This window comes from Mastacembelus armatus, chromosome 4 (assembly GCF_900324485.2).
Source record: "Mastacembelus armatus chromosome 4, fMasArm1.2, whole genome shotgun sequence".
Lineage (NCBI taxonomy): Eukaryota > Metazoa > Chordata > Actinopteri > Synbranchiformes > Mastacembelidae > Mastacembelus > Mastacembelus armatus.
The window spans coordinates 15,250,060-15,276,657 of record NC_046636.1 but is presented as its reverse complement, the minus strand read 5'-3'; the positions used below and the strand labels follow the sequence as shown (position 1 = coordinate 15,276,657).

The following is a 26,598-nucleotide window of genomic DNA, read 5'->3' as shown; positions in this document are numbered from 1 at the left end:
ATGTGAAGTTAGCTAGTAGAAGGTGCTATGTAAGAAGTACCAATAATTCATGATTGTATAAATATGATTTCATGGATTATGGTATTGTAAATAATTGTACATGTTGAAAGTGAACGTGTTATGACCATTGTTTTTGTACTGCAATCTCATGATAGAATGTTAAAAAGAGGAAGAATAAATCCTCTCGTTGTGGAGTTACAGCAGCTCAACATGTGTGCTCTCTTTATTCTTTGTCACAGAACATAGGCCCCCCTGAGCTGAGTCTTCTGGGGGAGCAACAATTTGGGGGCTCGTCCGGGATTAGCGCCACCTAATGGTCAGGCACTAATCATCTGTGAACCAAGGGATCCTGATCACCTGTTTCTGAGCCGATGAGCTAAACGCTTGGCTTCAGACAACTCGAGATGGCTGCTCTACGCGACCTGCGGTGGGAGATCCAGCAATAACTTCACCAACTCACCAGTGCCGGCGAAAGAGTCCAACTCTACAAGCTTGCAGAGTCGTTGAAAGATGAGTCGGGAGAAGAATGGCCAGGCAGGGAATCGACCGAAGTGGAACTCTTCGACTTTGTTGTTGACTATCTCAGAAGTTCACAACTAAAGAGCCTTGAGGACCAAGGGATGTCTCGCCTGCTTGCTCTTCGTGACCTCATTGGGGAACTGCAATCGCCTCCGGCGGCTGGGGAGAAGGATGTTGACTCGTCACCAGACGGTGAATCGGTCATGGTAGTGTCTGTGACCAATGAGACGGCAGCGATCCAAATGGAAGAGCAGTTTAAAGACAGTCCGATGTCGATACCAGGAGTCGCGGACTCAGTTCCAGGTTTAGTCAAACTGTCTGAGTTCACATCACTGCTACCACGTAGAGAGTACAAGATTTATGGTGGTCAAATCTCTGATTCTGATTCTGATTTGAGTTACAGCCAGTTGTGTAGACAGATTGATGAAGGTGTCAATGAAGGGTTCACAGAGGCTGAGATTATTAGAACAGTGTTGAAGATAATTAAGCCTGGTACCTTTAAAGACATGCTTGTAACCAAAGATAGTCTGACGGTAGCTGAAGTGAAACGTTTCTTAAAAGCTCACCTACGAGAAAAAAACAGTACTGAATTATTTCAGGAACTTAGCAATGCTAAGCAGCATGACAAGGAAACACCACACCAGTTCATGTATAGACTAATGGGACTAAAACAGCGTGTGTCATTTGAATCCAAACAAACCAATGGTTTCCATTATGACAAAAAACTGGTGCAGGGTGTATTCCTCCACTCATTATACCAAGGTATGAATGAAAGATGCACATATGTTAGACAAGATCTTAAACCTCACATCTCAGACCATAGTATCACAGATGACGCCATTCTGGATTTGATAACAAAGTCTGTTAGTGAAGATGTAGAAAGACAAGTAAGATTGGGCCAAACTCACAAACAGAAAACTGTTAGCGCTAGTGCAGTCAAGCATGAAAAGAACAAAAATATAGAGAAAATGCACACCGAAGTCCAAGCTAATCGCGCTGCGATACAAGAGTTGACGGCACAGGTGTCGTCGTTGACTAAGAGTTTAGGGAAAGTACTGTCACCTGCTGTGAACACGGCGACTGAAACCCTTCACCCAATCTTACCTCTTCCAAAACAAGCAACGGGGAGAAAGGAGGTTACCGGGAATTGCCATCAGTGTATATCACAAGGAGCTGAACATTGCATCCACTGTTTCCGATGTGGGAAAGAGGGACACAGAGCAATAGGTTGTTTGCAGAAACCCAGATCACCGGGAAACAGGAGGAGGTCACTGGGGAGGGACCACCAGTGACCGAACTGCGTGCAGAGTCCCACACCACTGAAAGACTGAGTCAAGAGAACATCCCGATTACTGTCAAGGCTCCTAACCTACACAAGTTGTCCCACGAAAGGCGTGTAGCGAGGCTTATTGGGGGTAGGTGTATGATCACTTGTTATCTAAACGGAGTAAAACTACAAATGTTACTGGACAGTGGAGCCCAAGTGAGTATTGTGGAAAAGTCATGGGTACAAACAGCGTTGCCAAATGTGAAAATACAGCCACTTGAAAGCTTACTCTCAGACCATCCCCTTCACGTCACGGCAGCTAATGGGACAGATGTTCCCTTTGAGGGGTGGATCGAAGTTCTACTTGAGATCACCAGTCGACAGAATGGGTCGGTATCTTTGTATGTCCCAATGCTTGTCAGTCAACAGAGTCTAAGCAGTCCGCTACTGGGCTTTAACGTTATCCAAGAAATCATCATGGAAAACAAGGACCGGACGGATAAATTAAGTTTGGCAGATTTACTGTCAGAGACTTTAAACGTCCACAAATGCCAGGCTGAAACTCTTATCACTGTCGTCGATACAAAAGTACCTGACGAGGAACCTGAAAAACCCATTGTAACAGTTGGTAAAAAGGGACTGTGGGTACAATGTAACCAGCTATGTATGGTGAAATGTCGCATTACAGCATTCCCTGGCGGAGGAACAATGTTGTTTGAGCCAGCAGTGAGAGATAACCTGCCCGAAGGGTTAGAGTTGTTCCCAGCTCTTATTGACATGCCTTCCGGCACTTCAAAACCTGTCAACATCCCAATTCAAAACTCAACCAAACATGACCTTTATCTTCCCCCAAAGACAGTACTTGGACATATTGAGGAACCAACAGGATTCGAACCTGTCAATATCTGTGCTGAAAATACAACCGCGCACACAGACCAGCCTTATTGTTGCACTGCTCACGTGACATCAGGTGAGGGGAAAGAAACCCTGAGTACAGCCCCTCACGAGATGAGGTGGCATCCAAATGTTAGTTTGGACCACTTACCGGAACATGACCAGGGAGTAGTCCGACAAATGCTCTATGAACAGTCTGATGTGTTTGCTCGCGAGGAAGGAGATATTGGATGTATCCCAGATTTGCAACTAAAAATAAACACCATGGACCACATACCAGTACAGAAAAGTTACAACTCCATTCCAAGGCCGTTGTATACGGAGGTTAAGGAGTATGTTCAAAATCTCTTAAACAGAGGATGGATCAGGAAGTCTGTGTCAGACTATTCATCTCCAGTAGTGTGTGTGCGAAAAAAAGACAATGGGTTGCGGTTGTGTGTTGATTTTCGCAAGCTGAACCAGAAGACTGTACCTGACCGACACCCGTTACCACGGATACAAGATCTGCTAGACAGTCTGGGGGGAAATCTGTGGTTTTCCATTCTGGACCAGGGCAGTGCATATCATCAAGGTTTTGTAAGTGAGGAGTCGAGACATTTGACAGCTTTTAGCACACCCTGGGGACTATACGAGTGGGTGCGCATACCGTTTGGGTTAACAAACGCACCGGCTGCATTCCAACGATGTATGGAGGGGGTGTTAGATGGCATTAGAGATGAATGTTGCGTACCTTACTTAGATGATGTGCTCTGCTACTCTAAGACCTTTGATGAACATGTAGAACATCTCAGACAAGTCCTCTGCAGAATGCGACAATATGGAATCAAACTGCGGCCAGCCAAATGTGAACTATTTAAAAGAGAAATACGTTATTTGGGTAGATTAGTCTCAGGCGAAGGAGTCCAAATTGACCCCAAAGACTTGGAAGCAGTAAAGGAGTTGAGGAATAAGAAACCCTGCACAGTTGGAGAACTTAGGACCTTACTGGGATTTCTCAGTTATTACCGCTCATTCATCCAAGATTTCTCCCGACGTGCAACACCATTGTTTGAACTCCTTCAGACCTCTGTGGAAACAGACCATGCCACTACATCAGCCATCAAAAGGGGGAAAAGGGGCCAAGCGAAAAAGGGAGACAAAAACCAGCTTCCCTCTCGTACACCCATAATATGGACCATTGAACATCAAGAGGTTGTATCAAAGTTCGTGGACATTCTTACAAACCCCCCCATCCTAGCTTATCCCAACTTTGACCTTCCATTTGTATTGCATACAGATGCGTCAAACAAAGGGTTGGGAGCCGTACTTTATCAAAGACAGGACAACAAACTACGAGTGATTGGCTATGGGTCCAGAACTCTCACGCCTGCTGAGAAAAATTACCACCTGCATTCTGGCAAACTTGAGTTCCTGGCACTAAAATGGGCCATCTGTGACAAATTTCGTGACTACCTGTACTATGCTCCAACCTTCACCGTCTATACAGACAACAACCCCCTAACCTATGTACTGACTTCAGCCAGATTAAATGCAATGGGCCACAGGTGGGTTGGGGAATTAGCCGATTTCCACTTCGACATCAAGTATAGACCGGGTAAGAGAAATGCAGATGCAGATATGTTATCCAGGCATCCATTAGACCTTGAAACAGACGAGTACACTGAAACAGTATTGCCCGAAGTAGTATTTGCAGTGTGGCAAGGGAGTAAGGCAGCTCAAGACAATGATATACCTTGGATAGCTGCGTTACAACTGATCTCCAATGACAAGAATGTTCCAGTAGACAAGGTTCCGAGCATGACACCAAAGGACGTCAGGGATGCTCAACAGAAAGACCAATCGATTAAAGAAGTGATGTCACTGAAACAAAGAGCTTGGGTACCAAATGAAAAAGATAAACGGACAATGACTAAGGGAACAAGGAGGTTACTCTATGAGTGGAATAAGCTGGAGGTTGATGATGGACTATTGTACAGAAGAACAGAGCACAACAAACAACTGGTTCTTCCGGAACAGTTAAAGCCTATGGTGCTCAAGTGTTTACATGATGACTTAGGTCATATAGGTTGTGATAAAGTGACCCATTTGGCTCGCGAGCGTTTTTATTGGCCGTATATGCAACAAGACATTGAAAATTATGTAACGAAGAAATGTCCATGCATCAAACAGAAACACCCAAATGTTCCTCAGAGAGCTCCAATGGGATCTATCACAACCAGTGCTCCCTTTGAGTTAGTCTCCATTGATTACTTACACCTCGAGCCCAGCAAAGGAGGGTATGAGTATATTCTCGTCATCCTTGATCATTTCACGCGATTCGCACAGGCATACCCAACTAAAAATAAGTCTGGTAGGACAGCGGCAGAAAAGATATTCCATGACTTCATCCCTCGTTTTGGGTACCCAGAGAAATTGCATCATGATCAGGGACGTGAGTTTGAGAACCACATGTTTCAAAGACTACAACAACTGGCAGGAATTTCTCATTCACGAACCACACCATATCACCCACAGTGCAACCCGGTGGAACGTCTGAACCGTACGCTACTCCAGATGCTTCGTACGCTACAGGAGGAGAAAAAAAGTGAATGGAAAGACCATCTACCTCAAATTGTGCATGCTTACAATTGCACACGGCATGAGTCAACGGGGTACGCTCCATTTTTTCTTTTGTATGGCAGAACCCCACGGTTGCCGATTGACCTCATCTTCAATCACCAGACCGAGGCGGAAACACGTGACCATCAAAGCTATGCTGAAAAGTGGGCTGAAAAGATGCGTGTAGCTTACAAGATCGCAACCAATAACAGTCAGAAATCCTCAGAAAAAGGGAAGCGATTGTACAACAGGCATATCAGAGGAGTCGCACTTCAACCAGATGATCGAGTTTTGGTTAAAAATCTCTCGGAAAGAGGTGGCCCAGGCAAGCTGCGCGCCTATTGGGAGACGGTAGTACACCGTGTAGTGGAGAGATTAGGAGATGGGCCAGTTTACAAAGTGCAAGCAGAGAAAGGTAGTAAAGTCATGCGAGTACTACACAGGAATTTGTTGTTGCCAGTAAATGACTTACCTCTTGAAGAAGAATTGCCGGTTTTAGGAAGAACAAAACGAACAAGGCACCAAACAGTGGACAGAAACCAAACCATGACGAACAATAACAAAACAGAGACGGACAGCTCTTCGGAGGACGAGGGATACACTTATCACTATAACCTCCGGAGCCGAATTCCACGTTACAACCTTGCAAACCCTCAGCAAAATGGATCTAGTCAGCCAACCCATATTCCTCAGCAACAAGCACCTGAAGTGCCTGGAGAATATTTGCAAAATCAACAAACACTCCGTGCAACAGCAAGGGCATTTGAACCGCAGGGACTGGTGACCCCACAACAGGATGGGTTGGAACAAATGGATGAACCACCTTTGCTGCAGGATGATCCTCAAGAGCGAGTGGAGCAGATGGATGGTGGAGATACTAGAGGACAGGAACTGAGAAGGCCGCACAGGTCAGTGAGACCAGTAGAGAGACTCACATATGACACCCTAGGACAGCCGTCTTATCACTCTGTGAATGTTGAAGCGAAGCCTCTCTTATGTGCCACACCTGTGCCGGTAACTCAGAACTTTTTGCCGTATCCTTACCATATCCAACCTCAGCCATATTGTTATAATTGGTACACTTTGGTGCATTAAGTCATCTTAGTACATCAAATGTCAGGAGACATTTATTTTAGTGGGGGAGAGTGTAGAGACTTGGAATTAATTAGTTGTTAAAAACAGGTACCCCATAATTTTCAGCAATCTTCAGGGTTTGTTAATTGATAGTTGTATTTTTATTGTAAATATGCACTGGTTCCAATTCAACTCAAAATGAGTAAGTGTATTACCTAGGCCTGCCGATAGAGGGCGTATGCGGCGCAGGTGATGGAGAGTAAAGCTGCACATCGCCAGAGGAAGAATAAATCCTCTCGTTGTGGAGTTACAGCAGCTCAACATGTGTGCTCTCTTTATTCTTTGTCACAGGTTAGTCAAAACATGGAAATAAGTACATCTTATGGTTTTGCATGCTACAAGATATCGCTGATGATGTAGTTGCATGTTGTGAAATGCGAAACGGATTTTGTTGTGAAAGATATCCGAGTATTGAGTGAATAAGTGTCGGGGTAACCATGCTAATGCTAGAGGTAGCGTCTAGGGATACGATGTACGACAAACTAGTCTAAACCAGCTACGGTAAAGGAACCATTTGTGTACTGAATAAGAGTATTAGGAAACGTTTTCATCCAATGACATTTTTCTGGATATTTTGTCACTGCATTGACATAGTGTAGGTTGTTTCCAATCGCCAGAAGAAAATGCTATTGAAGTTTAGTATATTAAACACAGTACATGGCGGCTAATGTGAAGTTAGCTAGTAGAAGGTGCTATGTAAGAAGTACCAATAATTCATGATTGTATAAATATGATTTCATGGATTATGGTATTGTAAATAATTGTACATGTTGAAAGTGAACGTGTTATGACCATTGTTTTTGTACTGCAATCTCATGATAGAATGTTAAAAAGAGGAAGAATAAATCCTCTCGTTGTGGAGTTACAGCAGCTCAACATGTGTGCTCTCTTTATTCTTTGTCACAGAACATAGGCCCCCCTGAGCTGAGTCTTCTGGGGGAGCAACACAGACTTCAGAAAAATTGTACAAACTGTCATTTGCAAACTGTGTATACCAGTGTTAGATTTCAGTAACCTCATCCCTCCTTCACACACACACACACACACACACTGACTGTGAAATTGTAAAAATGTTCATCTTACCAAATCTAAATGACCACTATAGTTTCATCATGCCTCAAATGTGAATGTGCAATGTAAAAAGAATTGTATGCACAATTTGCATACGTTTTAATAAATTTCTATTTTTTCAATGTTTACACACTGATTTTAATATATATTTGATTTTCTTTGTATTGTGCATATTCTGATTACTTTTTCTACTCATTATGCATCAGCCTACTCTCTGTTATTCCAAAACGAAAAACTGAAATATCACATGGTCATAAGTATTCAGACCCTTTGCAGTGACACTCATATTTAACTCACATGTCCATTTCTTCTGATCCTCCTTGAGATGGTTCTGCTCCTTCATTGGAGTCCAGCTGTGTTTAATTAAACTGATTGGACTTGATTAGGAAAGGCACACACCTGTCTATATAAGACCTTACAGCTCACAGTGCATGTCAGAGCAAATGAGAATCATGAGGTCGAAGGAACTGCCCAAGGAGCTCAGAGACAGAATTGTGGCAAGGCACAGATCTGGCCAAGGTTACAAAAGAATTTCTGCAGCACTCAAGGTTCCTAAGAGCACAGTGGCCTCCATAATCCTCAAATGGAAAAAGTTTGGGACGACCAGAACTCTTCCTAGACCTGGCCGTCCAGCCAAACTGAGCAATCGTGGGAGAAGAGCCTTGGTGAGAGAGATAAAGAAGAACCCAAAGATCACTTTGGCTGAGCTCCAGAGATGCTGTAGGGAGATGGGAGAAAGTTCCACAAAGTCAACTATCACTGCAGCCCTCCACCAGTCGGGGCATTATGGCAGAGTGGCCCGACGGAAGCCTTTCCTCAGTGCAAGACATATCAAAACCTGAATAGAGTTTGCCAAAAAACACATGAAGGACTCCCAGACTATGAGAAATAAGATTCTCTGGTCTGATGAGACCAAGATTGAACTTTTTGGCATTAATTCTAAGCGGTATGTGTGGAGAAAACCAGGCACTGCTCATCACCTGTCCAATACAATCCCTACAGTGAAACATGGTGGTGGGAGCATCATGTTGTGGGGGTGTTTTTCAGCTGCAGGGACAGGACGACTGGTTGTAATTGAAGGAAAGATGAATGCGGCCAAGTACAGAGATATCCTGGAAGAAAACCTCTTCCAGAGTGCTCAGGACCTCAGACTGGGCCGAAGGTTCACCTTTCAACAGGACAATGACCCTAAGCACACAGCTAAAATAACAAAGGAGTGGCTTCGGAACAACTCTGTGACCATTCTTTACTGGCCCAGCCAGAGCCCTGACCTAAACCCAATTGAGCATCTCTGGAGAGACCTGAAAATGGTTGTCCACCAACGTTCACATCCAACCTGACAGAACTGGAGAGGATCTGCAAGGAAGAATGGCAGAGGATCCCCAAATCCAGGTGTGAAAAACTTGTTGCATCATTCCCAAGAAGACTCATGGCTGTACTAGCTCAAAAGGGTGCTTTTACTCAATACTGAGCACAGGGTCTGAATACTTATGACCATGTGATATTTCAGTTTTTCTTTTGTAATAAATTTGCAAAAATTTCTACATTTCTGTTTTTTTCTGTCAAGATGGGGTGCTGAGTGTACATTAATGAGAAATAAAATGAACTTTTTTGATTTTGGCAAATGGCTGCAATGACACAAAGAATGAAAAATTTAAAGGGGTCTGAATACTCTCCGTACCCACTGTACATGTGAATAATACCTGTGACAGAAACCTGCTGTCCTACGGCCTTAGTCAGCATGTTAGTGAGCCGATCCATACCAGAGGTCACACTCTGGACCTAGTCATCATTAAGGGTGTTAACATTTCAAATGTCACTGTGCTTAATTTTGTTTTGTCTAATCATTTTTGTGTCTTTTTTGATCTGCCCATAATTCCCGAACATGCAGCTGGACCTGCAGTTGTTAAAAAAAAAATACATACATGATAACACCAGGACACTGTTTATGGAGATGATTAGGTTTAAAATACTTAGTTTTCTCATGTTGAAGATTTGTTGAATTCATATACTTCACGTGTTCTAAATAGTATGGATGTGATTGCTCCTGTCAAGGATAAAGTGATCAGGAACAGGCAAAAGGCACCGTGGACAAATGATGATTAAATGAAAGGCTAAATGAAAATGGTGTAAATCAAAGCTCCAAGTTCATTGTGACATTTATAAACAAATGTTGTATGTGCTCAGTGAAGCTTTGTGTAGAAAAACATCAACAACAGCAGTAACAACTAACTGTGAATAGATTTAAATACCTTAAAATATTAATTTCCACATCTAAACACAATGAATTAGTATTATTTTTTCAGGTTCTTAAACATGCAATAAACTGCACAAGACAGGTAAACAACTCTGAAGCTATCCAGGAGATACTTATTAGAACTGACACATTTTACTCCTGTCTGTGACAAAACAGTTGAAAAGCTCATCTCCAATCTGAGTTCATCCACCTGCTACCTCGATGTTTTTCCTGATAGATTTCTAAATGACCACAACTCACTCATTTAGTAAATGACTTATTACGGTCTGGAACATTTCCAAAGGCTTTGGCTTTTTTGACACAGTGGACTATGTGATCCTGGTACAAAGGTTAGAGGACTGGATAGGCATCTAGGGTACTGCCCTTAAATGGTGTAAGGCCTATCTTGAAGACAGGAAGTACTTTGTTGAAATTGGTAACTGTGTCTCAGACCAAATGGCGTTGACATGTGGGGTCCCCCAAGGGTCCATCTTGGGACCCCTTTTGTTCAATCTTTACATGTTTCCTTTAGGCCAGTTAAGACGCAGCAATAATGTGTCCTACCATAACTATGCAGATGGCAGTCAGATTTACATTTCACTCACAGCTGGTGAATATGGACCAGTCGACTCACTGTGCAGCTGTATTGAACAGATCACTCTGTGGATGCAAAACAACTCTCTCCAAATAAACAGTGACAAGACTGACATAATCATCTTTGGGCCTCAGGAACAAAGAGAAAGTGTCAGCAGTCACTTTGAGTCTCTTTCTCTAAAATTTAAAAATCAAGTTAGAAATCTAGGGGTAGACTTTGAACGGTTCACTGGCTGCTGCATTCCGGTGCTGGTCGGGTACCTTTCTGTTTTGACCGGTGTTTGTTGCTATTTCCTGACTTAGCGCTCGTTGGCCTACCGGTTAGCTTAGCTAGCTAGTTAGCTTGCTAACATGGCCTCTCCCTCTCTCTCTTGCTCGGTGTGCCACATGTTTAGTGCCTCCTTTAGCGATAATGATACCTGTATTAAGTGTAAGGTTCTGTTAGCCTTGGAGGCGAGGATCACTGATTTGGAAGCGCGGCTCCGCACCTTCGAACAAAAGCCAGCTAGCCTAGCCCCGTTAGTTGGTGTGGAGCCACCGAGCTCAGGGTCTGTTAGCGGTCCAAGGGCAGCTCCGGAGCAGCCCGGAGAATTAGCCTGGGTGACGGTCCGACGGAAACGTACTCCTAAGCAGAAGCCCACGGCTCATCACCTGCCTGTTCACGTTTCTAATAGATTTTCCCCGCTCAGCGACACACCCGCTGAGAAACCGACTCTGATAATTGGCGATTCCATAGTCAGGAACGTGAAAATAGAGACACCAGCGACCATAGTCAAATGTATTCCTGGGGCAAGAGCGGGCGACATCGAGTCAAATCTGAAGCTGCTGGCTAAGGCTAATCGGAAATATGGGAAAATTGTTATTCACGTCGGCAGCAATGACACCCGATTACGCCAATCGGAGGTGACTAAAATTAATGTTGAGTCGGTGTGTAACTTTGCTAAATTAATGTCGGACTCCGTAGTTTTCTCTGGACCCCTCCCCAATCTGACCAGCGATGACATGTTTAGCCGCATGTCGTCGTTCCGTCGCTGGCTGTCTAGGTGGTGTCCAGCAAACGATGTGGGCTTCATAGACAATTGGGCCACTTTCTGGGGAAAACCCGGTCTGATAGCGAGAGATGGCATCCATCCCACTTTGAATGGTGCAGCTCTCATCTCTAGGAATTTGGCCGAGTTTCTTAGCCGACCTAAAGCCTGACAATCCAGGGTGGGGACCGGGATGCAGAGACTCAGTCTAAAACGCTTCTCTGCAGTTTCCTTAGAGCCGCCGCCCCCTTCAAACCACATAGAGACTGTGTCTGCCCCTCGAACATATAAATCAAACAAATCAGAAGTTAACAGAAGAGGAGTTATTCATAAAAACTTAATAAAAATTAAGACCACTCCTCTTATTGAACAGAAAAACAGAACTGTCAAATGTGGATTATTAAATATTAGGTCCCTTTCTTCTAAATCTCTGTTAGTAAATGATTTGATAACTGATCACCAAATTGACCTACTTTATCTTACTGAAACCTGGTTACAGCAGGATGAATATGTCAGTCTGAATGAATCAACCCCCCTCAGTCATAAAAATTATCATGTTCCTCGAAGCACAGGTCGAGGTGGAGGAGTAGCTGCAATCTTCCAGTCAAACTTATTATTAAACTTTCATCCTCAGAACAGTTATAACTCATTTGAGAGCCTCACTCTTAGTCTCTCACATACAAACTGGAAAACACAAAAACCAGTTCTACTTGTCATTTTGTACCGTCCACCTGTTCCTTACTCAGAGTTTTTAACTGAATTCCCTGACTTCCTGTCTGATTTAGTGCTTAGATCAGATAAAGTCATTATAGTGGGAGATTTTAACATTCATGTAGATGTTGAAAATAACAGCCTCAGCATTGCATTTAATTCTATATTAGATTCAATTGGTTTCATTCAAAACGTTAATAAACCCACCCACTGTTTTAATCACACCCTTGATCTTGTTCTGACCTATGGCATCGAAATTGAACATCTAATAATTTTCCCCCCAAATCCTGTTTTGTCAGATCATTCTTTAATAACTTTCGAATTTAAAATGATGGATCATGCAGCGTCTGGAAGAAAATTCCACTACAGCAGATGTTTATCCGACAACGCTGTTAATAAATTTAAGAAAATGATTCCATCTTTATTTGCATCTATGCCAAGTATAAACATAATGGAGGGCAGCTGCCTTAATCCTACTCCCTACCAAATTGATCATGTTGTTGACAGCGCTGTAACCTCACTGCGTGAAACGCTTGATTCTGTAGCCCCTCTGAAAAAGAAGTTAGTGATTCAGAGAAGACTAGCCCCATGGTATAATTTACATGTTCGTACCTTAAAGCAGGCATCACGAAGGCTGGAAAGGAAGTGGCGTTCCACAAACTTAGAGGAAATTTTTCTAGCCTGGAAAAACAGTCTACTAACATATAAAAAAGCTCTCCGTAAAGCCAGAACTGCATACTATTCATCACTAATAGAGGAAAATAAGAACAATCCCAGGTTTCTTTTCAGCACTGTAGCCAGGCTGACAAAAAGTCACAGCTCCGTTGAGCCCAGTGTTCCCTTAGCTCTCAGCAGTGATAAATTTATGAGTTTCTTTACAAATAAAATCACAACTATTAGAGATAAAATTCAGCAGATGCTTCCTATACCTGCAATAAATGAATCTTTTACTACAGTAGCTCTTGAATCATCTGTAGGACCTCAGTTATGTTTAGACTGCTTCTCTCCTATAGATCTCTCTGAATTTACATCAGTAGTTGTTTCATCGAAATCATCAACGTGTCTCTTGGACCCCATCCCGACTAGACTGCTTAAAGGCACCCTGCCATTAATGAACTCATCTTTATTGGACTTGGTAAATTTATCTCTAGTATCAGGCTACGTACCACAGGCCTTTAAGACTGCAGTAATCAAACCTTTACTCAAAAAGCCTAGTCTTGATCCAGGTGTCTTGGCTAATTATAGACCAATATCCAACCTGCCATTTATTTCTAAAATCCTAGAAAAAGCTGTTGCTAAGCAGCTATCAGACCACTTACACAGGAATGAACTATTTGAAGATTTCCAATCAGGATTTAGAGCACATCATAGTACAGAAACAGCACTGTTGAAAGTTACCAACGATCTTCTCTTAGCCTCAGATAATGGACTTGTTTCGATACTTGTCCTCCTAGACCTTAGTGCAGCATTCGACACCATTGACCACAACATCTTATTACAGAGACTGGAGCATGTGATTGGTATCAGAGGAACAGCGTTAAAGTGGTTCCAATCCTATTTATCGGACAGATTCCAGTTTGTTCATGTCCATGATGAACCTTCCACACGAACAAAAGTTAGTTATGGAGTTCCACAAGGTTCTGTGCTAGGACCGATTCTGTTCACCCTGTACATGCTTCCTTTAGGATATATCATTAGGAAGCACTCTATTAATTACCACTGCTATGCAGATGACACTCAGTTATATCTATCTGTTAAACCTGTTAACACAAACCAGTTAACCAGACTTCAAGCCTGTCTAACTGACATAAAGGCTTGGATGACCACTAACTTTTTACTTTTAAACTCGGAGAAAACAGAAGTCATTATATTTGGGCCTAAAAATCTCAGAAATAACTTTTCTAAAATTATAGCTACTCTAGATGGCATAGCCCTGGCCTCCAGCACTACTGTAAAAAACCTTGGAGTTATTTTTGACCAGGACATGTCCTTAACTCACACATAAAACAAATTTCTAGAACTGCATTCTTTCACCTGCGCAACATTTCCAAAATTAGGAACATCCTGTCTCAAAATGATGCAGAAAAACTAGTCCATGCGTTTGTTTCCTCAAGGCTAGATTACTGTAACTCATTACTATCTGGATGTCCTAATATCTTAATAAAAAGCCTCCAATTAATCCAGAATGCCGCAGCCAGAGTCCTGACAGGAACTAGCAAGAGAGATCATATTTCTCCTATATTGGCTTCTCTTCATTGGCTCCCTGTAAAATATAGAATAGAATTTAAAATCCTTCTTCTCACATACAAATCCCTTCATAATCAAGCTCCTTCATACCTTAAAGACCTCATAGTACCATATTATCCCAATAGACCACTTCGCTCTCAGAGTGCAGGCCTACTTGTGGTTCCCAGAGTTCTCAAAAGCAGAATGGGAGGCAGAGCCTTTAGCTATCAAGCTCCTCTCCTGTGGAACCAGCTCTCAGCCTGGGTTCAGGAGGCAGACACTCTCTGTACTTTTAAGGCTAGACTTAAAACCTTCCTCTTTGACAAAGCATATAGTTAGGGCTGGCTTCAGGCAACCCTGAACCATCCCTTAGTTAGTTATGCTGCTATAGGCCTAGACTGCCCGAGGACCATTGGTGCACTGAGCTCCCCTACCCTACCCCCCCCCCCCTTCTCTCCCACCTCATGTATATTCCACCATTGAATGTTACTAACCTTGTGCTCTCTCTCTCCCCTAGTTTGTGCTCTCTCCCTCCCTCTCTCTCTCTCTCTCTCTCTCTGTACCTTCTGCAGGTGTCCCTGGTCCTGGAGCTGTTTATCGCTGATGTGCAGTTACTGGCCCCACCAACTTGCAGTGTCTATTTGTTGTTTATTGTTGCTGTTCTTTTCTCTCTGCTCTATCCACTCACCCCAACCGGTCGAGGCAGATGGCCGCCCAAACTGAGCCCGGTTCTGCTGGAGGTTTTTTTCTTCCGTTAAAGGGAGTTTTTTCCTCTCCACTGTCGCCAAGTGCTTGCTCATAAGGGAATTGTTGGGTTTTTAGTTTTAGTTTTTGTAAAGTGCCTTGAGATGATTTGTATTGTGATTTGGCGCTATACAAATAAAATTGAATTGAATTGAATTGAATTAATCATGGACTCAGACTTGAATTTTAACAGCCCCATTAAATCGATAACATCGTCAGCATTTTACCATCTCAAAAACATTGCCAGAATCAAAGGGATCATGTCTAAACCAGACTTGGAAAGACTCATCCATGCTTTTATCTCTAGCAGGTTAGATTACTGTAACGGTCTGCTCACGGTTCTCTGTAAATGAGCTGTAAGGTAGCTGCAGTACATCCAGAACGCTGCTGCTCAGGTCCTGACTAGAACCAGAAAGTACAACCACATTACTCAGATCTCTGCGCTGGCTTCATGTTGCTCAGAGAATAGACTTTAAAACAGTCCTGCTTGTGTATAATCATCAGGAAGATTATTCCAGATTGTAGCTGCATTAAACTGAAATGGTGCTTCTCCATGTTTAGTCCTGACTCTGGGCACAAGCAGAAGGTCTGTCACTGAAGTTCTCAGAGTCCAAGATATTCATATGGCAACAATATGTCAGAGATGTAATGTGGTGCTGAGCCATGAAGACACTGTTAGACAAGCCTCAACTCTCACAATGTTTAAGTCCAAGCTAAAAACCTTTCTTTTCTTTTTAGCTCTGCATATGACAACTGAAAGTGTTTTATCTGCACTCATTCTCTTTTAATTTTTTTTTTAATTCTGTACTTCAAACTTTCCTTTTATTTCTGTAAAGCGCTTTGAATTACGTTGTGTATGAACTGTGCTTTTCAAATAAAGTTGCCTTGCCTTGCCCCTTATGGATACTCAAACTCAACTACTAATAATAAACTCCACTGCGCTGTAAGTGTCAGCTTAAGGTAATCTATTTCTATTTTGGTTACTGAATTCTCTCCCATGTGTTGAAGCAGGATTATTCTCATGCACAGCATGTCTGTGAGTAGTGTCTGCCTCTCATTCCAAGAGACAGCTTTAGTGTGCCTGGTTCAGCAAAGGTCCCAGTGCACAGGGCACACGTCTCTCCAATTCTCTGTGTCTCTGTGCCTTCGTCTGTCTCTTCTGTTTTTCTCCATCTTGCACAGCTGTTTGTTTTCTGACACACTGGTCAGAGAATTCATATGATCAGTCATCATTGTTGGGGCGATCTTGTTCATCTAGAAAGGTGCTAGATGTTTTATGCAGCTAAAATCTGTGGTGGAGTTTTACTGGTCTGAGGGCAGGTTTATGCTCGGAGTGAAGTCAATCTGACTGTTAAGACTGATTAACCTTAGGAACATTTTCTAAAATGGGAATTAGCCAACAAGCATGAGTAACAGATAAACAATAACAGCTTATATCAAACATTGTTGTCAGGTAGCAGTTAACTCTGCAAAGACTTCATGATCAAAGGGGATTTGGAAATCCAGTGTCTCATTGAGTTGGCAGGGCCACCTCCTACTGTGTGATGCAATTGCATCATTGCGGATCACTGGTCCCTGGATTATCAGTTTCAGAACTATACAATCCTTAACAGTAAATCTCAGATGGCGCCTTGGTTTTATCGCTCCTGGATAATATAGTTAAGGAGATCATTATATATTAATCCTGTCTTGGGTACATATCAGTTAAAAATACTTTAAAAATAAATAATTTTCATCATAAACTTTATATGGTTTATATGAAAGCATACTTCCTACCTTCATTTTGAAGTCGTCCTTGTGCAGCTTGATCCCAATGTCTGCTATAGTCCTGTGGAAGAACCTGGATGGCCTTAGCACCAACACCAGCTGCAGATTTCCTGGAAAAGCCCCCTAGATAACACAACAAAATCTGAGCGTAACAGTATGTCTCAAACCATTAAAGGACCAAATTATTACAGCTTGTTAATTTGATATTTTTGTTCAATCAAGACTGTTTTTATTTCTAGGGCATATTACTGTGATGCATTTGACTGGCCAGAATGAGTGTGTGTGTATATTACATCATATTATATTTAGGTATATTTTAATATACAATAGGATGTGTAATTTTCATACTTTCTGAAAAATATAATTCACTATTTAATTCATTATGAGCTTTATATGTATCCATGAAGTATTACATTTTTTCTTTGTCCTTGCATTATTGCATATAAATATTTTTGTTGAAAGTGCTTTCAATACTGTGTTTCTCAGAGAACTTACAGCGATCCGTGATAAAGAGGCCTTTACTGAGCTCCATTTGTCCTTCCGCCGGTCAATGATGATAATGAACCCAATACTGGCAGCATCCATGCTGGAAATAGGAGATGGTGAAGATGTAAACTGAAGTGCTGCTGTGGACCATAGCGTGTTTGCATGAGCCACTCAAATTCCCTAAAACTGGAGCTTTACTGCTCCTGAACACGTTGATCTCACGATAACAGAAAGTATAACAGTATTACTACAGACACTAGGCTTCCTAATGTACAAAAAGTATTATATTGTCATGTTGAATAACAGTCAAGAATGCCAACTTTAACTTGCAGGAATGCTGCTAAAAGTTTAACATGTACTGCATTACAATTTTAGCATAGTTTGTTTTAGCTGACTTAGGGTACATGGCATGCTGAAAAACAGCAGTGTGTCTTCTTCTTCTCCTTTCAGCTGCTCCCTTCAGGGGTCACCACAGCGAATCATCTGCCTCCATTTAACCCTATCCTCTGTATCTTTCACACCCACACCAACTATCCTCATGTCCTCCTTCACCACATCCAAGAACCTCCTCTGTGGTCTTCCTCTAGGCCTCCTTCCTGGCAGCTCTAACCTCAGCATCCTTTTCACTGTCTAAAATCACTGTCCCTCCTCTGAACATGTCCAAACCATCTCAATCTGGCTTCCTGGCTTTTTCTCCAAAACATCTAACATGAGCTGTCCCTCTGATGTACTCATTCCTGATCCTATCCATCCTCGTCACTCCCAAAGAGAACCTCAACATCTTCAGCTCTGTTACTTCCAGCTCTGCCTCTGTCTTTTTCTCAGTGCCACTGTCTCTAAACCATATAACACTGCTGGTCTCACCACTGTCTTGTACATCTTTCCTTTCATTCTTGCTGACACTCTTTTGTCACACATCATATCTGACACTTTCCTCCACCCGTTCCAACCTGCTTGCACACGTCTCTTCACTTCTTTACTACATTCTCCGTTGCTCTGCACTGTTGACCCTAGGTACTTAAAATCCTCCACCTTCTTCACCTCTACTCCCTTTAACCTCACCATTCTATTTGAGCCCCTCTCATTTACACACATGTACTCTGTTTTACTGCAGCTAACCTTCATTCCTCTCCTTTCCAGAGCAAACCTCCACCTCTCTAGATTTTCCTCCACCTGCTTCCTGCTCTCACTCTGCAAACATCACGGTTCACAGAGATTCCTGTCTAACCTCATCTGTCAGTCTGTCCATCACCACAGCAAACAAGAAGGGGCTCAAAGCCGATCCTTGGTCCAGTCCCACCTCCACCTTGAACTCCTCTGTCACCCCTACAGCACACCTCACCACTGTCTTACAGCTCTCATACATGTCCTGCACCACTCGAACATACTTCTCTGCCAGTCCAGACTTCCTCATACAAAACCACAGCTCCTCTCTCGGCACCCTGTCATACGCTTTTTCCAAATCTACAAAGACACAATGCAACTCCTTCTGGCCTTCTCTGTACTTCTCCATCAGCATTCTAAAAGCATTCTCACTTCTGACCTCAGCCTAGCCTCCACTACTCTTTCCCATAACTTCATTGTGTGACTCATAAATAAAAACGCTTTATTCCTCTGTAGTTTCCACAACTCTGCACGTCTCCCCTTATTCTTAAAAATGGGTACGCTTCTTCTCCATTCCTCAGGCATCCTCTCACTCTCCAAGATCTTGTTAAATAGCCCAGTCAAAAACTCTATTGCCACCTCTCCTAAACACTTCCATACCTCCACAGGTATGTCGTCAGGACCAACTGCCTTTCCACTCTTCATCCTATTCAATGCCTTCCTCACTTCATCCTTACTGATCTTTGCTACTTCCTGCTCCACAACAGTCACCTCTTCTACTCTGTGCTCTCTGACATTTTCCTCATTCATCAACTCTTAAAAGTATTCCTTCCATCTTTCCATCACACTTGTGGCACCTGTCAACACATTTCCATCCCTGTCCTTGATTACCCTAACCTGCTGCACATCCTTCCCATCTCTGTCTCTCTGCCTCGCCAACCTGTACAAATCCACCTCTCCCTCCTTAGTGTCCAACCTATCGTACATATGCCCTTTGTTTGGCCTTTGCCACCTCTACCTTCACCTTACGCTGCATTTCCCTGTACTCCTGTCTGTTCTGTTCTGTCCTGTCAATGTCCCACTTCTTCTTAGCTAACCTTTTCCTCTTAACACACTCCTGAACTTCCTCATTCCACCACCAAGTGGTAGCTGTCCAGTCATCTGGAAGAACCTCCTGACCTCCCAGAGCCTGTTTCAGCTCCTCCCTGAAAGCCACACAACACTCTTCCTTTTTCAACTTCCACCACTTGGTCCTCTGCTCTGCCCTTGTCCTCTTCATCTTCCTCACCACCAGAGTCATCCTACACACCACTATCCTATGGTAGCTGGCTACACACTCTCCAGCCACTACTTTACAGTCACTGATCTTTTTCAGGTTGAAACGTCTGCACAAGATGTAATCAACTTATGTGCTCCTGTCTCCACTCTGATATGTCATAAATATTTCCCTCACCAACATGTCCATTGAAGTCTGCCCCAATCACCACTCTCTCACCACTAGGGATACCCTCAATCACCTCATCCATCTCCCTCCAGAATTTCTCCTTCTCTTCTAACTCACATCCTACCTGTGTGGAATAACCACTGACAACATTCAACATCACACCTTCAACTTCCAGCTTCAGACTCGTCACCCTATCTGACACTCTCTTCACCTCCAGAGCATTCCTAGCAAAATCCTCCTTCAGGATAACTCCTACTCCATTCCTCTTTCCATCCACACCATGATAAAACAGCTTGAACCCTGCTCCTAATCTATTGGCGTTGCTACCTTTCCCCCTGGTCTCCTGAACACACAAGATATCCATCTTTCTTTTCTCCATCATATCAGCCAACTCTCTAGTTTTCCCTGACAAAGTCCCTACATTCAAAGTCCCTACTCTAAGTCCTACACTCCTGCCCTTCTTCTTCTCTCTTTGTCTATGAACATGCCTTCCTCCTCTCCTTCTTGGACCAACAGTAGTCCAATTTCCATTGGCACCCTGTAGGTCAACAGCACCAGTGGCGGTTAACCCGGGCCACGACGGATCCGGTATGGAAGTCGTATTTGTGATTTGCATGTTTGATTTGGCTGAAATTTTATGTCAGATGCCCTTCCTGACACAACCCTCTGCATTTACCCAGACTTGGGACTGGCACATGAAGACAATGGATTGTGCCCCCCTGTGGTTGCATTAAAAACAGCAGGGTGTAGGAAAACACAATTATATCCAGAGACCATAGGTATTTCTTTTTAATAACAGTGAACTACTGTTAAGTAGTAACAGTTTTTGTTTCTTTGTTAGTCTCTTTCTATCTTCTCAGTCATATTATTTAAAACAACTGGCCAGTTAGCTAGCTTTGCTACAGTCTAGCAGTGATACATAAATGATTCCTGTTTGAGTTGATAATGAAAGTGTACATGGTAAAAACCTGAGCTACCTGCCATGTTTATCCATTACAACCATGTAAATTACAAATCAAATTATATCAAAAAGTGTTTAAAGTGATAATATAAAGTAATGTTGTAAGATCAGCTCTTGTACAAGCTCTTTCATTGATGCCCAGGGTGCAGAGTGAGGCCATTGTTTGACTAACTGGTGACTTGAAGACTGATAATGTGATGACTGGTACACTGAAAATGAAGTTTATGTGTAGGAGAGTGTGTATACCTGGGAATGCTGGTTAGGTAAGTAACTACATTAAGGAAGTCTTCTTCTGGCACTTCATTGAAGACTGAACACTCTGGGAAGGTGATGATGGGGGCACCATCCTTCCCTCTCCCTCCTGCAACATACAAACACAACAAACAACATTTAATACTGCCTAAAAAAATAAATGTTTATACTACATACCTTGTTGTTCATCATTTTATACACACTTTTAAACAGTTCAGAATGATTATAGTATATGGTGTTGCTTAGGATCTGCACTAGAATTCAAAAATAAATCTTGAAGGGAACAAACTTGACAAGATATCTCAAAAGTCAGAAAATATCAGAAAACTAACTTTGCAATAATATAATGCATCACCATTTTGTCATAGTTTTTGGTCAGTCTCACTGCAGGAAAAAACAGTGTTTTGTTGAATGTGAAGAATAAAAACAGTACTTAAAATCAGGAAAAAAAAAACATTTAAACCATAGAAATTAAATACATAGTCATAAATCATCCTGGAAAACACACAAATGTTGCTAACACCTCTACTTCTACAAGAAAGTCACAAGATGGCGACCTTGAGCTAAAACTCCTCTTGTACCGCAACTAAAATAATAGAATGGATAGGCCCATGTAGAGACCATACCAATAATGTGTATAATTTTAGAAATTACAGAAATGCATTTTATTTTGAATAAAACATTAAATTAATATGCTACTCTGTTTTCATTTCTCTGTCACCTACAGTCTGGTCAATCATCTGTCAAACACCCAGTTGTGGAATTTACGTGTCCTGTGGTCTCACATAAAGATCATGAATAGATTTGGCAGGAAACGTGCACAACATATGTTATATGGACCAAGTCCCAGCAAGATGACCATTTACTAGAACCTACAGAGGGTACGGAAAGTATTCAGACCCCTTTAAATTTTTCACTCTTTGTGTCATTGCAGCCATTAGCCAAAATCAAAAAAGTTAATTTTATTTCTCATGAATCTACACTCAGCACCCCATCTTGACAGAAAAAACCAGAAATGTAGACATTTTTGCAAATGTATTAAAAAAGAAAAATTGAAATATCACAAGGTCATAAGTATTCAGACCCTTTGCAGTGACACTCATATTTAACTCACATGCTGTCCATTTCTTCTGATCCTCCTTGAGATGGTTCTGCTCCTTCATTGGAGTCCAGCTGTGTTTAATTAAACTGATTGGACTTGATTAGGAAAGGCACACACCTGTCTATATAAGACCTTACAGCTCACAGTGCATGTCAGAGCAAATGAGAATCATGAGGTCGAAGGAACTGCCCAAGGAGCTCAGAGACAGAACTGTGGCAAGGCACAGATCTGGTCAAGGTTACAAAAGAATTTCTGCAGCACTCAAGGTTCCTAAGAGCACAGTGGCCTCCATAATCCTCAAATGGAAAACGTTTGAGACGACCAGAACTCTTCCTAGACCTGGCCGTCCAGTCAAACTGAGCAATCGTGGGAGAAGAGCCTTGGTGAGAGAGGTAAAGAAGAACCCAAAGATCACTGTGGCTGAGCTCCAGTGATGCAGTAGGCAGATGGGAGAAAGTTCCACAAAGTCAACTATCACTGCAGGCCTCCACCAGTCGGGGCTTTATGGCTTAGTGGCCCGACGGAAGCCTCTCCTCAGTGCAAGACACATGAAAGCCCGCACAGAGTTTGCCAAAAAACACATGAAGGACTCCCAGACTATGAGAAATAAGATTCTCTGGTCTGATGAGACCAAGATTGAACTTTTTGGCGTTAATTCTAACCGGTATGTGTGGAGAAAACCAGGCACTGCTCATCACCTGCCCAATACAATCCCTACAGTGAAACATGGTGATGGGAGCATCATGTTGTGGGGGTGTTTTTCAGCTGCAAGGACAGGACGACTGGTTGCATTGAAGGAAAGATGATTGCGGCCAAGTACAGAGATATCCTGGAAGAAAACCTCTTCCAGAGTGCTCAGGACCTCAGACTGGGCCGAAGGTTCACCTTTCAACAGGACAATGACCCTAAGCACACAGTTAAAATAACAAAGCAGTGGCTTCGGAACAACTCTGTGACCGTTCTTGACTGGCCCAGCCAGAGCCCTGACCTAAACCCAATTGAGCATCTCTGGAGAGACCTGAAAATGGCTGTCCACCAACGTTCACCATCCAACCTGACAGAACTGGAGAGGATCTGCAAGGAAGAATGGCAGAGGATCCCTAAATCCAGGTGTGAAAAACTTGTTGCATCATTCCCAAGAAGACTCATGGCTGTACTAGCTCAAAAGGGTGCTTCTACTCAATACTGAGCACAGGGTCTGAATACTTATGACCATGTGATATTTCAGTTTTTCTTTTTTAATACATTTGCAAAAATTTCTACATTTCTGGTTTTTTTTCTGTCAAGATGGGGTGCTGAGTGTACATTAATGAGAAATAAAATGAACTTTTTTGATTTTGACAAATGGCTGCAATGACACAAAGAGTGAAAAATTTAAAGGGGTCTGAATACTTTCCGTACCCACTGTATATTTGTATAAGCAGAAGATGGAACGAGGGAGGCTAGAATTAGAGAAAATATTTCTTATCATGTTTAGCAAGAAAAAGTTGCTTTGTTATCTGCTAACACTGTCCTTGTGACCTGTCTCTAAATCATGTTTTAAGAACATGTTTTAATAGTCTATGTTTACTTAGAGTAACAGGTTGCAAATGGAGCACACATATGGTATGTCACATGATACTGCTAAGTCAGCATGCAGCCCTTTACTCTAATGGTACTCCATCTGTCCATCCATGCTATATACTGGACACATAGAGACAGACAAACACTCACATACTCACATTCACACCTACTGGTAATGTAGAGTAACCTACCTGGAGAAAGCCCATGCAGACATGGGGAGAACATGCAAAGTCTACACAGAAATATTGCATGGTTGAATGGGACTAGAGCCTAGAACTTTCTTGCTATGAGGCAACAGTTCTAACAACAGTTCTAACCACCGCACCTAACTGTCGCCCTTGGGCTGTAATGTCCATTAGTTGTTATTTTGTTAGCTTGTAACTGGAAGCCACAGTCTGGGTAACACTTTGATGTTAATTTGTTTTCCAAAACATAATGTAGTGACATAGAATTTGTAGACCAAGTTATTAGCAGTAGGCTAACCATTAGCACTCAGAGAACCAAACATAACAATGTTGCATGTCTCTTATAAAGTAATGTTATATAATAAATATCAAGAAATCATACCATAGCAACCCATATCCTGCAAAGAAATCACACACACTCACAATAGACACACTCATGTGGTGAAGGCCATAAACCAGGCTTGTGTTAAACTTATGTAACTCTGGAGGTAAGTAATGCTGAGAAAGAGCTTTTTGGAAAGAGTTGTTATTTTGGCTGTTGTGAGAAGACTGAGAAGGAATGAAAAACATCCCTGGAAAACCACACACTCTTCTGTGGCACAAGTAGCAACACATTTGGAAAGTCTGAGGGTACCCGGCATAAATGCTAGGGTGGCAAAACAGTGTTTTTGCTTCAACGTTGAAAAATAAAAAGGATATGACTTTCCACTAGCTGGGTACCAGTGAATAAATAGGGAACAGAAAACTATTGTGTTCTTTAAAACCATGTCAAAACTAAATACCAGACTTTTTCATATATCTATTTTAATGCACAAACTAGTGTTGATGCAGCATCAGTAGAGATTTTCACATGGAGTGATGGCTGTGGTATACGAGACAGAGTATTCTCAGAGGGTCTCAAATCTTAACGATTCATTAGGACAGTCATGACATGCTGACAACACTGTAATTATCCATTCAACAAATAATTTTGCATAAATTCCCTGTTGTATTAGGATGTAATGTCTGTTTATTGTTTGATTTGAGTTATGGTACCTAGTAGCTAAAATCTATCAGGTCAAAAGTCAGAGAAAGAGATAATCCACACAACGACCAAAAACAAAAAAATTATAATAATAATTCAATGCTACCAGACTATTTTTTGGTTAAGACTAGGAACTTCCCACAGTTTTCACTGGTTGTCTGGCAACTGGTCCTGGCGAAGAAATTAATAACCTAAATTATAATTTTTACAAAGTTTGTCTTTACATTTCTCATTTAAATTTTAGCAAAAAAAGGATAACAAATAGACCCATTTTTCAAATTGACAGAATTTTCCTTTCAATGCCAGGCACAATAGACAGGTTTCAGACCACACAGTGCATCACAGCTTGCTGTGTATGGGGTTGTGTGCTGCACACCAGTCACCTCATGCTGATCCTTGTCCACCACATCTTTAAAACCACCACATGGTTATATGTGAGTAGATGTTTGGTTTCCAAAGTGGGGGTATGTAAATCGATGAATAGCTGATTATGATTATATTGATTATGATTATAAAACAAGTAATTTTCATAAAAACAAAAAGTGTGGCTTTGTAAATGTTAGTGTTTTTAATGTACATTCTTCCTTACAATAATTTTTACTGTCCTTGCATAGATAGCTAATGTTTTCTAATAGATAACTGTAGTAGAAAAATAGAGGCAGATGAAGCTTGATGCCATTTATACAGTTCGTGGAAGGTAGAAAAGAGACAAATAAGATATACAGTATAGCACTGCAATTTTACCCTTTGAAGTCTAGGCTATTAACTAGTCATGTGATTTGGTCATGTTGGTGTGACAGTAGACTGAAGGTTATAATGCAGACTAGGGTAGAATTATGTTTTTGGCACCTTAATGTACAAAAAGAGTAATAGGGCCTTTCAAACAGAGAAAGACCTTAAAAGACATGGACATTTACTAGGTAGGGAGGGCATTAATAAATTGTTACACACAGACACACACACACAAAATCATCTACTGCTAATAAATCGGTGGATGAATCTTGATGTAATTTCACTCCATTTGCATTTAAGGTCTGGTCTTCCAATAATAACATTTTATTATTATAGAAGTTTGACTGTTGATGTAACATACCTGAGAGCAAGGCAAACTGGCGATGAAGCTGCTCTATGATGTCGACAGCCAGCAGGGGCCTGATTTCCTGCTGCATAATCTCATCTGTAAGGAGAGACACAGATCAGAATAGTCAGTCTGCTAAAGGAACAAACTGGACAAGAAACAGTGATTGGATATAGGTATGGTAGCATAGTTGGGGCATAAATAAGCCAAAAAATAGAATATATATTAAGATATTCAGTGAGAAAAAAAGAAAAATTGGAGACTACATCACTGGGATGGCAGGTAAATATCACCTCAGACAGTGAGATTTTTACCAAACCAGATTTTAACCAAAATATAACCAATCAGAAAAAGGGAACAATTAAAAATAAATGATGCACTGATGGCAGAATTTATTCTCATATCATCTTTCTCCCCAACTAAAACTACTTTTAGTGCCTGACATTATTTAAGATTTAGTAAAAGAGTAAAATAGCTGTAAAACAGCTGTGTTCAGAACACACCACAGTGCAAAAGACTGAAAATGCAAACTCTATAGAGCCTTAATAAAAAATATGCTAAAATGGTCATAAACCCAGAAAAACATTGGGTCAAAAACCCATTAACTGAA

At 41.8% G+C, this 26,598-nt stretch overlaps 1 protein-coding gene across 3 annotated transcripts in view; it reads right to left on the bottom strand.

Moving 5' to 3' along the window:
- The window catches only part of mcf2l2 (MCF.2 cell line derived transforming sequence-like 2), a 160,636-nt gene that overhangs the window by 113,349 nt on the left and 20,689 nt on the right, over window positions 1-26,598 (bottom strand). For all 3 annotated transcript variants that reach the window (XM_026304800.1, XM_026304801.1, XM_026304799.1), the window contains exons 2-5: window positions 26,004-26,087; window positions 21,031-21,145; window positions 17,285-17,375; window positions 16,799-16,912 (exon numbers count right to left, since the gene is read on the bottom strand). In XM_026304800.1, coding sequence (XP_026160585.1) covers window positions 16,799-16,912; window positions 17,285-17,375; window positions 21,031-21,145; window positions 26,004-26,087 — 404 coding nt within the window. The remainder of the gene's footprint in view (window positions 1-16,798; window positions 16,913-17,284; window positions 17,376-21,030; window positions 21,146-26,003; window positions 26,088-26,598) is intronic.